The following is a 15,048-nucleotide window of genomic DNA, read 5'->3' as shown; positions in this document are numbered from 1 at the left end:
AAAGTGAAACATCAGTCAGCTGCGTCCTGGGCGCCTCATAATACCAGGGGTCAAGCCCAAAACCCAGGCAAGTGCCCCGACCAGGAATAGAACCAGTAACCTTTTGGGGCACAGGACAGTGCCCAACCGAGCCACATGGGCCAGGGCTTTGAGTCATTTTTTAAAAGCCAGTTGAGAGCTCTAGCAAGCTCATCAACTGGAGGTTAAATCCCCGGATCAGTACCTATGGCTGTTTTCTGTGGGAACGTGCAGTTTCTCTCATTTGCATGTGTATGGTGAAGGCTCAGCCCTTGGCATTCTGGGACCCAGGAGCCGGAAGCTTTAGTCATGAAGACTTAATCCCCATTTTGTTTGGCACCTTACCCCTGCCCTCTCCGTCAGACCCCAGGGTGGGGGCAAGCAGGTGGGAGTGGGAAAATCTGGGGAGGAGGGACCAAAATGTCTTTCATAACCTTTCATTTGGTTTTCACCCACACCCAACCTCTGCCTCATGGTTCCTGATTTTTAAAGGATTCTTTGGGGTGAATTAGCTTGCTTTTGTTGTCGCCCCATCCTGCCCTGGCCCCTAAACTTATCAGAGTAAAGTGAATTCTCAGTACTCTTTCCTCTGCTTTCATACTTTGTATGTTATAGTTTGGAATTAGCGAGGTCTTCTAGTTTTATCTAAAATGGAGTTTGTGTTTCTATATTTTCTCTTCATGATTTTTAAATGATCACAGAAGACCATGATTTAAAAACCAGTGAACCTTGATTACTCTTTGGCCTGTGAAGAGCCAGCTTTGTAGGAACGTGGTGTAGGGCCAGCTGCTTCCAAGAGATGGCTGCATCGGGCTGAGGTGCCCTAGGCCATGAGCAAGGTGTAGAACTTTTTTGCTTTCCTTTAAAGGCTTTGATAGTTGTCACCTTTTTTTTATTCTCACCAGAGGTCATTTTTGCATTTATCTTCAGATAGAGCAGAAGGGAGAGAGGGAGGAAGAGAAACATTGATGTGAGAGACACATCGAGTAGTTGCCACCTACTGGACCCCAAGCAGGGCCAGGGACAAACTACAACCAAGGTACATGCCCTTAGTGGGAACCGAACCCGGGACTCTGGTCCGCAGGCCGACGCTCTTAACTGCTGAACCACACCAGCCAGGGCAGTTGTTACCTTTATAAAACCGGTTTCTTTTTGGTTTTTATCATGGTCGCTCTCTCCTATTAGTAACTGTATTCCTGCTGACCAGATCCTTCCATTTATTGACGTTTTTCACTTCCGGGTTCCATGTCACATCCCTTCCACCCCAGCCATCAATTTAGGTGACGGTAACATGTACCCTAGAGTAGTTCACCAGGAGCTTCGCCTGTTTCTCACTGTGCACTGTTTTCTGGGACCCACTCACTCCGTTTCAGCTCCTTTCCCATAGCTACATCCCAGCCTACTTTCCGTTCTGGGTTTGGTCCTTTAAAGTGAGGCTGTCCCACTGACAGGCCTCAACCCTTTTGACTTTTCTCTTCCTGCTAAACTGGTCTATCCTTTGAGTACCTCAACACTATCCTTTTGTTCTACCTATCCAGAAAAACACCAACGTTGGATGAAATGATTCACTTTCTGTGCTTGTGTCATTAATCGCTGACTTAACAGCTAGATTACTTCTCTTATGAGAGGCACTCTATCTTATTCATTGTACTTAATTCCAGTACTTGGCATGTATAAATATCTTATTGAATGCCAAACAGTGCTTCATAGGAGTGCTGACTATACTGTAGATGGAAGGCACTTGGCAAAGCATGGAAGATAACCAGGAAAGGTTAAGGGCTATGATGGGTGAGTCCTGTTAGCATGAGCACACAGGAGGGGCACTGGTCTTTACTCTAGGAGGAGCAGAGAAAGCATATGTTTGGATTACTTTTGATTATCACCTGAATTCCTTATGCATGATCTCAAATTATGCAATTATTTTTTACAGGCAACAAACAGACATTTTCCACAAACTGTTACAGGGGCATATTTGAGCGGTGTTCGAGAAGCAAGCAAGATTGCAGCATTTTAAGTATAAGTTGTCTAAACCCAGCTTTCTTCTGTACCCTAAGTGGGAAGGTTTGAAACATGTTAACCTCACTTTCATAAAATCAAACAACAAAACCGGATGACAAAATTGAAATGTTTCTAAGGTGGTTTGATGATGTAAACCCATCATCACTCTGAAAGCATTAGCCCTAAGAGCCAATTTATAAGCACTTATATTTAATTGCATTTCCCACAAGTCTAGTGCTAAATCTTCTGGATTTCAGAATAAAGTAGAATATAACCTTAAATTAAGACGTTGGATATGATTCTTCCATGGTTGGAGATTCCCTTAAATTTTGACTTTGTTTAGCTGATCAATTTTCACACACTGAAAATCGAAGCCAATCAAGCAGAAATCGTAAAAAAAGAGCCATGTTATTTTCCTTCTGTGACAGTTTATCACTATCTTTGCCAATGAGCCTTAAGATTTTTGTATAGCACCAATATTGAGCTTTTACCTAAAATTTAGATAGAAATCTTTCCTTTTTGGATATAGCACAAACTCTTTAGTCAAAAGTAAATGAAGCTTCTAGACTATTTTCTATTATACTTCCCATTGGGTTTTCCAAAAGAAATTTAAATTCAGGTATCTTTTATGATAAAACATTTTGAATTTGTGTACTCATTGGCAAAAGAGCAAAATTTTTAGTTCTCAAAACAGTACAGGTTTGTATCATTGAAGATGGGGTAGAGATAGTGTGGTCTTCATATTGTGGACACAGACTATAGGGCTATTTTTCTTTGAGCCATTTGGGCAGATGGCACACTTTAAATAGCCTTAATTTGGGCAACTACTAGCAAAAATATCTTGTCAGAATAATTTAATAAAAGCCTCTTTTTTACAGAATTGTGTTTTCAGTATTCCATAGGCAGGCCCACTGGAAAACTGTAGAAAAATGTGATGATATCCTGGCAAGTATTACATATTTTATAAGCCATATTGTAAAAGCCTGAGAACATGGCAAATACTTCCTTTTTCCTTTTTTCACTCATGACCAAAAAATGTCATTTAAAGTAGACATTGGTTTCAGGGTCTTCAGGATGCTCATCTTGCCAGGAAATTTGTTTACAGGTAAAAACATGGATAACTTAAGTTCTTTTGTTTTAAAGTCTGAACAAGTTTTTCAGTTATATTGGTCTGCTTTAAAAGACTCAAATACAAGGGGGATGCAAAATGACTTTAAAGCCATTTTTCAAAATATTAGGTATTTTTAAAATTTAGTCAGCTCATAAATACAAAGTATCATATGCAAAGAATGTTTGGTGAACTTAGACATACCTCCCTCCCCATCAAAGTGTGGTACACATGAAAAAAGAGTATATTAGTTTCAGTGTTAACACAGGGAAATGTTGATATTTTGCTTATCTGATGAGAATTACTGGTACTAATTGGGGAGTGTTCTGCTTTAAAGTGTTATGTATTAAAACGTTTAAAGAATAGCATGTGTTAAGTGATAAATGCAAAATATTTTACGTTTGAAATGGTTCACAGTAAATTATTGTCTCTGGGCACTTGTGCTACAAACAGAGGAAAAACCTACTTAATAAAGTACGATAAATGTGTATTGAAAAAAAAACACCTCATTTTTTTGTCTCAAGTGTCTACATCTGACATTTTGTTCTTTAAGGAACCACTGTACTTTTCCTTTAAATCTTGAGTTACTTTGAAGATGTTATGATTGTCCTGAAGATTTTGTAATTGAGTAGCTGTGAATATATGTTTTGACTGCAGATTGTGAACAGCTGGTTGTGTAAAACAGCTTAATAAAAACTACTTGTTTTTCAAATACTCTGCATTGCAGTGATGAAAATACACTTACTAAATAGTTATATCTTCCATCACAAACTTGCACACCCATCAACTCAATCCCTTCACCTCCGAACCCTCTTTAGACCTTTTAGGTCATAGACATTACTCTGTGTCCCCTTTCAATTAAATGGGTCATAAAGTAAACAGTTGTTGACCATGATCAACCTAGTTTTGTGAATCACTTCTAGTTTTGCCTGGCAATTTCTTTGCAGTGTACTTACTCAAAGTGAAAGTAGTCATCGCTGAAGAACATTCTAAATTATATAGGCTATAATTTAAGTGATACATGCCAAATAGTTTATGTTTGAAACGGTTCACAGTAAATTTTTACTTTACTCTGTATGTGCTTAAAACCTATGCTACAAACAAAGGAAAAGTACAGTAAACGTATGTATTTTAAAAATATCCTCATTACTTGTCTCAAGGGCTAAATACATTTAAAAACCCATGATCTGAAATCCTCATCGAGAAGGGAAATGCTATAAAGTTCTCCAAGACAAGACATCAAATGCAAGAGACAAAGGCACTGTTTATTACTTTTATTGACAAAGTTTATAGGAACAAATTAAATATTTAAAACCAAAGGACAATTTGTAGCTCTCATATAGTTTATCCCATTGGTTTAAGTGTACCTTTTTCTAATGTCTTAACTTGATCAAGAAATAGGTCAAAACTGTGAAAATACCTGTTAACTAACAGTCAACATTTTTACATATTTCTGTTCTATGATGCAAATATATTTTTATTTTAAACACTCAATTGGTTTATCAAAGGCCTAATTCTCTCATAAGCAGCATGTTTTAAATTCAGAGGTTATTTAATAAACTGATTAAGACCATCCATTTAAAAGACAAATTCGTTTCATTCAGGGGTGGTCCATATGTTGAATCACCTAGAATCCTGATTAGTCAAAATTTAAAACCCAACAGCCTCTAATTCCACAAATACATTAAATTTCTTTAATGTTAAAAATAAGTCTTATCATTTTTGAGAAATACTTTGTCAGAGATACCCAATACTGCCTACATTATCTTCTTCTGGCACTACACCTAGTACTTTTTGTCCTAATTGTAAAGGTCCAGGTTTCCTGTAAATACCAGTATTTTATATGGGCAAAAGCAGTTAATAAAAATCAGTCATTTATTATAAGCCAAATGTTCTTGTACATAATCCCACTCTTCCCTAAATTTTTAAAGTTCTGATGTGTTGACTTTGGCCTGTCCTTAATATAAAATGTATCCATAGACAATGGCTGCTGAGTTGACACTAAAACTACAAACTGATGACACTTTCAAGGCAAAGCAGAGAACTATCTGTCCGTGTCCTTCAGTGTTTTCTTCACTGAATTCTGACTTTCACTGCTCTGTGATACCATCTGGCTGAACACTGACATTTCAGTTTATAACTGTAAAGATACCTACCTATATGGGTTTAAAAATCGATCTGCACAAAAGAAATAAAAAAAACTTTATATACAACAAATATGTTTTTGAAAATACAAAAATAACATCTGTCACTTTTGTCATGCTGACAAACTGACATATCTATACATGCAGGAGAAAAGTTCCAATGTAGTCATCTGGACAGCTGAAGCTTGTATATTCTTAACATGATGAACACACTGCCGCTGAGTTTTTACAATGACAGATGTGTTGTATTCAAAATAACGCATATACTAAACACTGCACTGGTCTCTGCATGTATAAATGCCAGTTTATAATAGTTTCTGTTCTACCCAATTAAAAGTATGTCTTAAACAAGCTAATTAACTGCACTAAAAACTACAACAGTTCAAGAATCTATGATCTTATATAAAGAAACCCAAAATGTACAAAATACAACTATAAAAGCAAGGAACAATTACTGCCATGCAAAATTTTAAACTAAAAACTGCATAGAAATGCAATTTAAAATGGCAAACTCAAATTCACGTTAACACTCAAGATAAAAAAGTCAGCAATAAATTCTACAACACAATGCTTGCAAGGATTTAGAAAAGGAAATACATTCTTTGCTGGTATAATGGTATAAATCAGATCTTTAGATCCATGGAACAAGTCAGCTGTCTCTGTCCTCTATCTCAAGAAATTAGCTGTAATGAAAAAAGAAACATTACTTTCCCATACCCAACATACAGTATATTAGGTACACATAAGCCATAAAATCTTATTTCACATTTAAACTTTATTTTACTATTGCGACATTGGGAAATCAGTTGGGATCAACATAAACTATAGCTACTGTTGATTTTCTCCTGCCTTTGACTGGTGGACAGAAACGTGCTCAAGTAGTGGTGTGAGTGCCTCTGAGATGCCCAGTAGACTGGGAGTCAGCATCTCTCCCTCATCTGAGATCAGGTTTTGTCAGTAATGTGGCAGGCTTTATTTTTAACCTCTAAAATGGAAATATCTTCCCCCATCTATTTTGAGGAAATGTGAGGATCAAATGTGATATTTATTCACATAGTTTGAAAAATATGCAAAATGTGAGAAACATTTCTTTTATCTCATGTCCAAAATGATCAAAATTAGAAACAGTGGCTATATTTACCTCTTTAACAGTTGTTTTTATGAAACCTTTTCTTTCAGTTAAATCATAAGCAGGATAATTTTCATATACCTGTGGTGAAAGGAAAAACTATGTTAAAAATAGTTTTAAAAATCCAATAATGCTCTATCTTTAAATAGAAATGTATGTCATGTACAAACAGCTGCATGTATGTTCTAACAGTACAGTAGTTCACTATAGAGAATTTCATTGCAAATGAGTAGTTTTAACACATTTTTGACCGCTCACGAGTTAACTCGTGTTTTCCTGCCCAAACATTGCGGACTGTGCACGGGTTAACTAGGGTTTGCACCTGCATTCGCTATTTCAGTTTTTGAAACTCAGGGTAATATAGGATTATTGTATTTGTTACTCTTTGCCCTGAGGGTTGAAGTTCGAAAAACAGCACACAGTTCTATATTCTTGAAGTAGGTAGGGAATGGATATCTGCTGGTTCAAATGAGTACAGCTCAGAACTTAACGTGCAGTTTGCCCAGAAACGTGCGGTCCCTGGCGTGTGTCTTAGAGATTTCTATGCGGTACGCAATGTGTTAATAATACTATATGTAGAGCAGAAAATAAATTAGCATGCAAAAATTCTCAGTATTGCCTGGCTTAGGGTGGCTCAGTGGATTGAGTGTCATCCCATGGACTGAGAGGTCCCGGTTCGGTTCCTGGTCAAGGCACATGCCCAGGTTTCAGGCTTGATCCCTGGTGGGGGACATGCAGGAGGAGGCAGCTGATTGATGTTTCTCTCTCTCATCAATGTTTCTATCTCTCTCTCTAAAAAAAAAAAATATATATATATATTTAAAAAAAACACCAAGAAATTAAAAAATAAAAAATTATCCATTTTAAACTGGGAATATCAGTTGACTTAAACATGGGTGAGGAAAACACCTAGATAGATCTTAACTAAGGTTATCTGTCATACTTTTTAGAGATACTCTCATTTTCTTGTTCTATCATCCCACTACTTATAATTCAACCAACTCCAGTGTACTTTACCTCACCCTCCACTCATTGCTTAATCCCCTCTCCTCAGTTGAATCACTCAGACCCAGCTGGTCTCAGGAGTCCTCTACTCCTAAAATCTTACTCTAATTTCCCTCTCTTGTATCAACTTGATACCTGCTGCTTGACTTCACAGTGACTTCTAGTCCTGACTCCATTATGCACCCTGCCAGTTTCACTCTTGTGTAGTTTAAGGTCAGTACATTTTTTTCTAAAGGACCAGATCAGTATGTGGTTTCAACATTTCCAGCGACACATTTTCTGTCACATAAACTTTGTCACTGTAGTGTGAAAGCTGCCATAGACAGTACTTAAATGAATGGGTATGGCTGAGTTACAATACAAAAACAGTAAGGTGGATTTGGCTCACAAGCTACAGTTTGCCAATCCTTATAAATATAGTCAATTATTTACATTACTCTAATTGTTTGTCTCCTTTTCATTCTCTACAAAACTCCAAGCCTCAACTGGTCTAACTACTAACTCTTCTGTGGTTAGGCTGAGAGGAGAGATTGCTGTGGGTAAAATGTAACAACTTGGAAAAGACAAATCCTGTTTTAAGTCCTTGCTATTCAATGTCAGAGCCTCCCCAGCAATCCCAAGTATGTCTAAAGTAGGTCCTTTCATTCCTGTCAGAAGCTTTAATTTGCTTATAAAACCATTCAAAGGGACAGAACTAGTTTCCCTTTACTCTGCCCTCATCCCTCTCCCCTCAGAGGAAACCAGTATTCTTCCAGACCTTCCTTCAAAAAAAATGAGTTTATACACAAATGTATAAATCTATCAATGGCAATATAACTTTTATGAATTTACATAAATGGGGTAATATTCCATGTTTTAAAATCTTGACAATACCTGGAAAGTCTTTCCATGTTCCTTTCAACTGCTACATAGTATTCAAAAAATATAGGTGTGGTTACCAGTTTATTTATTTATTTATTTATTTTTATCCTCCTCCAAGGACATCTTTTCGGTATTTTGTTCAGGTAGAACGAGAGGTAGGGAGAGAAACACCGACGTGAAAGGGACACATCAAGTGGCTGCCACCCGCACGACCAACCAGGGCCAGGAACAAACCGTAACCGAGGTACGTGCCCCCAGTGGGAACTGAACCCGAGTCTCTCTGGACCATAGGCTGACGCTCTAATCGCTGAGACAAACCAGCCAGGGCATGGTTACCAGTTTAATCATTTCCCTATCGAAGGGTATTTAGGTGGTTTCTGGTTTTTTCAATATTAAGACATGCTGAACATTATTGTAATCATTTTGTACGGATGTGACTATGTCTTTAGGATAGAGACCTAGAAATGGAATTGCTAGGTTAAAGGGTATTTGCAATTTAAATTTTAAGATATTACCTAATTGTTCTCCAAAGCTGTTACATCTTTTTGTTTCCCCCCTAAAATATCCTCGGGTAAGAATTAACAACAAAAAATGATTCATTTATTTATTTATTTTTTGGTATGTGCCTCTAGTGGGAACTGAACCTGGGACTCTCTGGTTCGCAGGCCAACGCTCCAACTGCTGAGCCAAACTGGCCAGGGCCAAGCTGTTATATCTTAAAGCATGAGGATATCTCCCTATATCCTTGCCAACTATAAAAACTATTATTCCTCATAAATTTTGTCACACTAATAAGCAAATATATTCCAATTTCTATCTTCCTCGTTAGTGTAGGGAACATTAAGCATGTTTTCATTTGTTTAAAGGCCATGTTTGTTTTTTTCTGTGAAGTAACTACCTTTCCATAGCCACTGCCCCCTATAAGTCGATTCCTTTTCTTAGCTGGCACTACTCCCCACCCTTGAACATGTTTCCTCTTGGCTTCCATAGCACCTCTCTGGTCTTCCCTCTACTACTGCCTCAACAATTTCTTATATTCTGTAGAAATTACATCTCAACTCTTTGATGGTAATGGTCTCCAGGACTCTGCCCTTTGCTTTTCTCACCCTTTATCTTCTTCTGTGGGACATCCTATCTTTATTTCTGGTTTTAACTTCATGTAATATTTTAGTCTAGGTTTCTCTAACTTGGAGAATTACAATGTTCAGAACTTTTCCCATTTTGATGTTCCAAGCACCCCATCTCAAAATGTTTAGAACTCATCTTTTCCTCAAAAAGTATCCCTTATGTTCTGCATCCAAGCCCTTACACCACCTTTGATCAGGCTCTCTAGATTTCTGACTTGGATTATGGCAACCCTGTAACTTTGACTATGTCATGAACTGGGTTTCTTTTGTCTCATTTCACTCTTCACCGGTCTGTCCTTGATGTGTCTAGGATGACAAACAAAAACTTGATTGGGTCACGCCCCTGCCAAATAGCTCTCAATAACCTACCCAACCTCCTAATTCCCCATTAGTTTCAGGAAGAAAACCAAACTCTGTAAACATGACACACTTAAGAACTGGAAAACTCTTAGTTTTCAGCCAAGTTAAACTAGTTACTATTCCTTGCAGTCATTATTTGTCATATTTTGTGAATGTGTCAGTGTTCCTCAATTATATGGAACAGCTAATGAAATGCTCTAAGATCTCTTTCAAGTTGCTTTTCTAGATTTCTACACCCCCAATCTCAAGTTGGACAGAGCTATAGTAGCATCTTCTGCGCTCTTCCAACACAGCCCTCACACATTTGTACTGTAATTACTAAAACAGTTGTCTTTCAATTCCACTGGACTGTAAGCCCCCTAAAGTGAAGTAACAGTTTCTCCAGCTCTACCTCTTACATCTATCCCAGGGCCTAATATGTAGTAGAGACTCAGTGTGCTGAGAATAAATAAAAACATGATAAATGTCTTTAAAAAGTATAGAATATATCACCTTTGATATTTCAAATTTTAATTTCATTTTACCATAAGAAACTAGATTCTAAAATCTCCCAATATTAAGGTAGGGTATGGAATCATATTCAAGACTAGATAATTTTATTTCCTGAAAAGTATCAGAGTATCACAGAAGTCTGAGCTAAATAATGAATCTATAACAACCATAGTAACACTGAAAATGAGGTAGTCCATGAGATTTTGCTTTATAAAACTAACAACCTAAGGATACATCAATAAAATGTTTCCAGATCAGGAGAAGGGTTTCCTATGCAGTTTGGAAGGTAGCACTTTATTCACTGTATACATTCTACTGTTTTTATGAAATAACTTCAAAGGGCAGAGGCTCTGACTTATTTGATTTAATATGGTTATCCCAGCACCTGTAACAGAGTACCTGGCATGTTGAATTAGTATGTGTTCAATGAATGAATGCATACAAAAAGCTGGCTTCAAACTGAGGGATGGGTAAAAGAATTTTTCAAATAAAAGCAAAGTGATCTAAGCATCTGTCCAATTACCTTTTTGCAAATCTGCTTCATTGTAACTTCCTCCAAGTTAGCACTGGCCAATAATTTCTTTACTGTTTCCTTTAACTCTTCATCTGTAGGAGGTTTCTTCAACTTTTTAATTAAAGGTTCATCATCTGAACTATCCTCAGATTCACTTTCTAAAAATAAGATATTTTATTAATTTGAATACATTTTTTTCTTACATAGTAAATTAGTATTCAAGATAGAGAAAAATTCTGTAAGCAGTCATCAGATTCTCAAAGGGGTGTTAGATTTAAAAAATTATAAATCACCACTCTATAAATCATCTAGAAAACATACATTGAAAATTTTGTCAATTTTAAAAAATTACAAACTATAATAAACTAATACACTTACTGCTTTCTCCACAATGTTGTTCTCAGTTTACCTATTTTCTGTGTTATAGCATATATGTTGTATCTTTCATGTTGCTGAAAATATATCATTTCTAACATACCTTTTTTGGAACTGTTTTGATTCTTCTTGGTGGTGCTGCTATCCGCCTTTTTCACATTAGCATTCTTTACAGCTTTTTTACTTTTAGAAGTAGCTTTCTGTTTAGGTTTTTCTCTTTTAGATGTCTTTTTTGGTGGCTGTTGCAAAGGAAAACAAAATATATACATTGATGAGATTAACTATTATCTCTCTACTCCTCTTTACCCCTCAACAATATTAGAGAAAATTAATATATTCAATATCACCAATAAAAAAGTATTACTAATTATCAATTTTTGAGATAACTAATATACCCAATAAATTTAATTTTATGCAAACACAAGACTAGTCATATGAAGCCAAGAACAAAACACTAAAAATAATAGATGCCCACATTTATTCCATGCTATCCGATAGAAAACTTTATATGCATTACCTCACATGATCTTGAAAAACTCTAATACAGGTACTATTAAAATGCTGTTATTTACGGTCAGTCTCTCTCAACTCGTATGTAAATTCCATAAGGACAGGGATTTTTTTTTTTTAACATCATGTTCATTGATGTATCCTTTCTTCCTAAAATAGGGCTTGGTGCACAGTAGTTGCTCAACAACTATTTATGAATATATGAGGAAACTAAAGCTCCGAGAGGTTATTTTTGTCCATAGCCACACAACTAATAAATTGAGATTCAAATAGATTTGACTCCAGAACCTGTTTTCTTAAATACTAACTCACAACTGATAAGACAAAAAGCAAAGAATATACATATGGATAGATTAAAATTACAATACTGGTTTAGTTACTTTGTCTCAACCAAGATCTATGAAGTTAGAAAACATTAATCCTTCATTTAATTAACATTTCCAAAGGTAAAAGTATTCTATATAAGCAAATATCCCAAGATAACTTAAAATCTGAACTTTATATACCCAAAATACTGCAAATCACTTTTGATAGAATGTTTCTCCTAATGTTTTACACTCAATTTCTATCATCACAATTCAACCCCCCTTTTGTTTAAGGACAGAAACATGTGTAGAATTTATCCTTAAGAAAAATTAAAGTGTATAGAACAATCTGTTCCAAAAATTATGTGGGGTCAGGCAATTTCTAAGTGCAGTTCACTGGATATTAGTGTTTGTCTTCACTCTTGCTCCACTGCCATTACTGTACATATTTGCTTAAGCAAACCTAGTATCACCCTGAATTACCTAAATAACACTGTCAGCTGGGAACTAGCTAATCTATCTAGTTTAACCGCTACTAAAAAATGCACTTAAGCCCTGGCTGGTTTGGCTCAGCGGTTAAGAGCATCGGCCTGCGGTCCAGAGAGACCCTGGTTCGTTTCCCGCTAAGGGCACGTACTTCTGTTGCAGTTTGTTCCCGGCTTCGGTTGGATTGTGCGGGTGGCAACCACTCAATGTGTCCCTTTCACATGGATGTCTCTCTCTGTCTCTCTCCCTCCCTCCCACTCTATCTGAAAAATGGAAAAGTGTCCTCGAGGATAAAAAAATAAATAAATGCTCTTAAGAGGTGTCAAGAGACTAGTATACTTCTAAAACTGAAGTATATAAGCTTTACTATGGATTTTTGCCATTTAGAGGCTATTTTTACTTATTTCTAAATTCTCAGAGATGTTCCAGATAGTGAGAGTTGCCGGAAAGGCATCAATGGTTCATCACAGTTTTCTATGATTAACTTAAACTAAGTTTTAAGTTTATTAAGCATCCACCTAATTCACAAGAACCACACTAGGGTCTGAAAGGGAATACTAAAAATTCATAAATTCTGTTGATGCACTGAATATATAGAATAAAATCATCACTATTAAATATTACTCTTTAGTAAAAGGGTAATAAAATCTGGACCTGTAAGACATTCAACTATTTTACAAGAAACTAAATTATTGCAGAAAGGGTTGGAGAAGTTGAGCAAGGGGTAACAATGTTATAAACATTATTACTTAATCCTCATTCAAATTAGATCATTAGAATCAGATCATTAAAATATTTCCAGAGCCTTTTAAGGCCAGAGTATAAGGAAGGGTATCATTAACATTTTAAAAGGCACATACAACATGGTACCATTTTAAAGCCTGCAAGCTGGGAGTAGTTTGAAATTTGCAGTGATAAAGGAAAATCAAGCCATCTCCATAAAATATTACTGTGGCACAAACACATAATTGAAACTATGCTTCTTTCTATATTTAACATCACCATCTCTAAGGAACAGTATTCTACAGTGTTTTAAATGGACAATTAGTCTATTCCTATTAACAAAAAGACTGCAAAAATACTGTTATAAGCACTATAAAGAATAATAGATGAGAGTGTGGGCTCTGGGTGCAAGCTTCCTTGTTTCAAATTTGAGCCCCAGCACATCTCCGGGTCCTACTTTCCTCATTTACAAAACAAGGGAAATAGTAATAATTATGGTTTTATGGACAGTAAATGTATTAATACTTAAAAGAACTTTTGCCCTGGCCAGTTTTGCTCAGTGGTTAGAGCATCAGCCCACGGACCAAAGAGCCGCGGGTTTGATTCTGGTCAAGGGCACATACCTCGGTTGAGGGTGGGGCCCGGGCCCTGGCCCTGGCCCTGGCCCTGGTCCGGGTTGTGTGGGAGGCAACCAGTAGATCTCTCTCACATCAATGTTTCTCTCTCTCGCTCTCCTTCCCTCCTGCTCTACCTGAGATAAATAGAAAAATATCCTTGGGTGAGGATTTAAAAAAAACACAAAAAACTTTTAATGGTGCTCAACACATAGAAAACATTTAATATTAACTATTACTATAAGTGCTTCCTTTTGTAAAAAAATTCTTTCATTATGCAAATGTAGTTTCCTCCAATAACTTGAAGTTTATGTTTTCTTTAAAAGCAAAGCAGATATATAGAATAGTACATAGAATAAAAAACAGACTCAATGACACTTGTGTTAACTAACCAAGATACAACATATTTATTTCATTACATTCTGATAGATACGACTGGACCCACCAACATCTGAATCCCTGTTATAACAAATTGTTAGCCCTGGCTGGTTTGGCTCAGTGGTTAGAGCATCGGCCCGTGGTCCAGAGAGACCCGGGTTCAGTTACCGCTAAGGGCACATACCTCGGTTGCAGTTTGTCCCTTGGCCCTGGCTGGGTCATGCGAGTAGCAATCACTCGATGTGTCCCTTTCACGTCGATGTTTCTCTCTTTCTCTCCCTCCCACTCTATCTGAACAAAAAATGGAAAAATGTCCTCAGGTGAGTATAAAAAACAAAAACAAGTTATTTTTTATTCCTCACCCAAGAATACTTTTCTATTTATCATCAGATAGAGTGGGAGGGAGGGAGAGGGAGAGGGAGATAGAGAGAAACATCGATGTGACAGAGCCACAACTAACCGGTTGCCTTCTGCATGACCCAACCAGGGCTGGGGACAAACCGAAAATGAGGTACATGCCCTTGACTGGAATCAAACCCAAGACTCATTGGTCCGCAGACCGATGCTCTAATGACTGTGCCAAACTGGCCAGGGCAACAAATCATTATTTACACTGAATTTCAGTTATAAATTATTCTGTGACAAATTAAAGGTATGAATTCATTATCCTTTTTAGACAGATAAATGTTGGCATGGAAAACAGTAAAAGCTACAGAGTAAAATAACTAAATTATGTAGATATGTGTACCTAAAGGTTTCATCTTGAGCATAGAGACAATCAAATAACTATCTCACATTGTGATTGTGTGCTTTGATCTTGCAGGTGTTAAAAAAAAATCACACCAGATGCCCTGAAGATAAGTTATTAGGTTTAGGAGGTATAGGTAACTATTGAGAATTT

The 15,048-nt window shown here is 36.7% G+C and overlaps 2 protein-coding genes across 8 annotated transcripts in view; one reads left to right on the top strand and one right to left on the bottom strand.

The window, feature by feature from the left end:
• Positions 1 to 3,838, top strand: part of KDM1B (lysine demethylase 1B) — a 49,115-nt gene extending 45,277 nt beyond the window's left edge. Inside the window, exon 22 of the mRNA XM_036256114.1 lies at positions 1,949 to 3,838. Coding sequence (XP_036112007.1) covers positions 1,949 to 2,032 — 84 coding nt within the window. The 3' untranslated portion in view covers positions 2,033 to 3,838. The remainder of the gene's footprint in view (positions 1 to 1,948) is intronic.
• Positions 3,839 to 4,389: 551 nt separating this feature from the next.
• DEK (DEK proto-oncogene) overlaps positions 4,390 to 15,048 on the bottom strand; it is a 35,790-nt gene continuing 25,131 nt past the window's right edge. For 4 of the 7 annotated variants that reach the window (XM_036255855.1, XM_036255853.1, XM_036255856.1 and 1 more), the window contains 4 exons: positions 11,235 to 11,370; positions 10,766 to 10,914; positions 6,410 to 6,478; positions 4,390 to 5,951 (listed from right to left, as the gene is read on the bottom strand). In XM_036255855.1, the coding sequence (XP_036111748.1) occupies positions 5,940 to 5,951; positions 6,410 to 6,478; positions 10,766 to 10,914; positions 11,235 to 11,370 (366 nt within the window). In that variant the 3' untranslated portion in view covers positions 4,390 to 5,939. Of the gene's footprint in view, positions 5,952 to 6,409; positions 6,479 to 9,573; positions 9,697 to 10,765; positions 10,915 to 11,234; positions 11,371 to 15,048 lie in introns of those variants that run through there. The other 3 variants (XM_036255850.1, XM_036255852.1, XM_036255851.1) reach the window with 3 other exon arrangements.

The sequence above is a fragment of the Molossus molossus genome, unplaced genomic scaffold, assembly GCF_014108415.1.
Source record: "Molossus molossus isolate mMolMol1 unplaced genomic scaffold, mMolMol1.p scaffold_m16_p_12, whole genome shotgun sequence".
Taxonomy (NCBI): Eukaryota; Metazoa; Chordata; class Mammalia; order Chiroptera; family Molossidae; genus Molossus; species Molossus molossus.
Note: the sequence above shows the minus strand (reverse complement) of the source record. Positions and strands in the feature narration are given on the sequence as shown.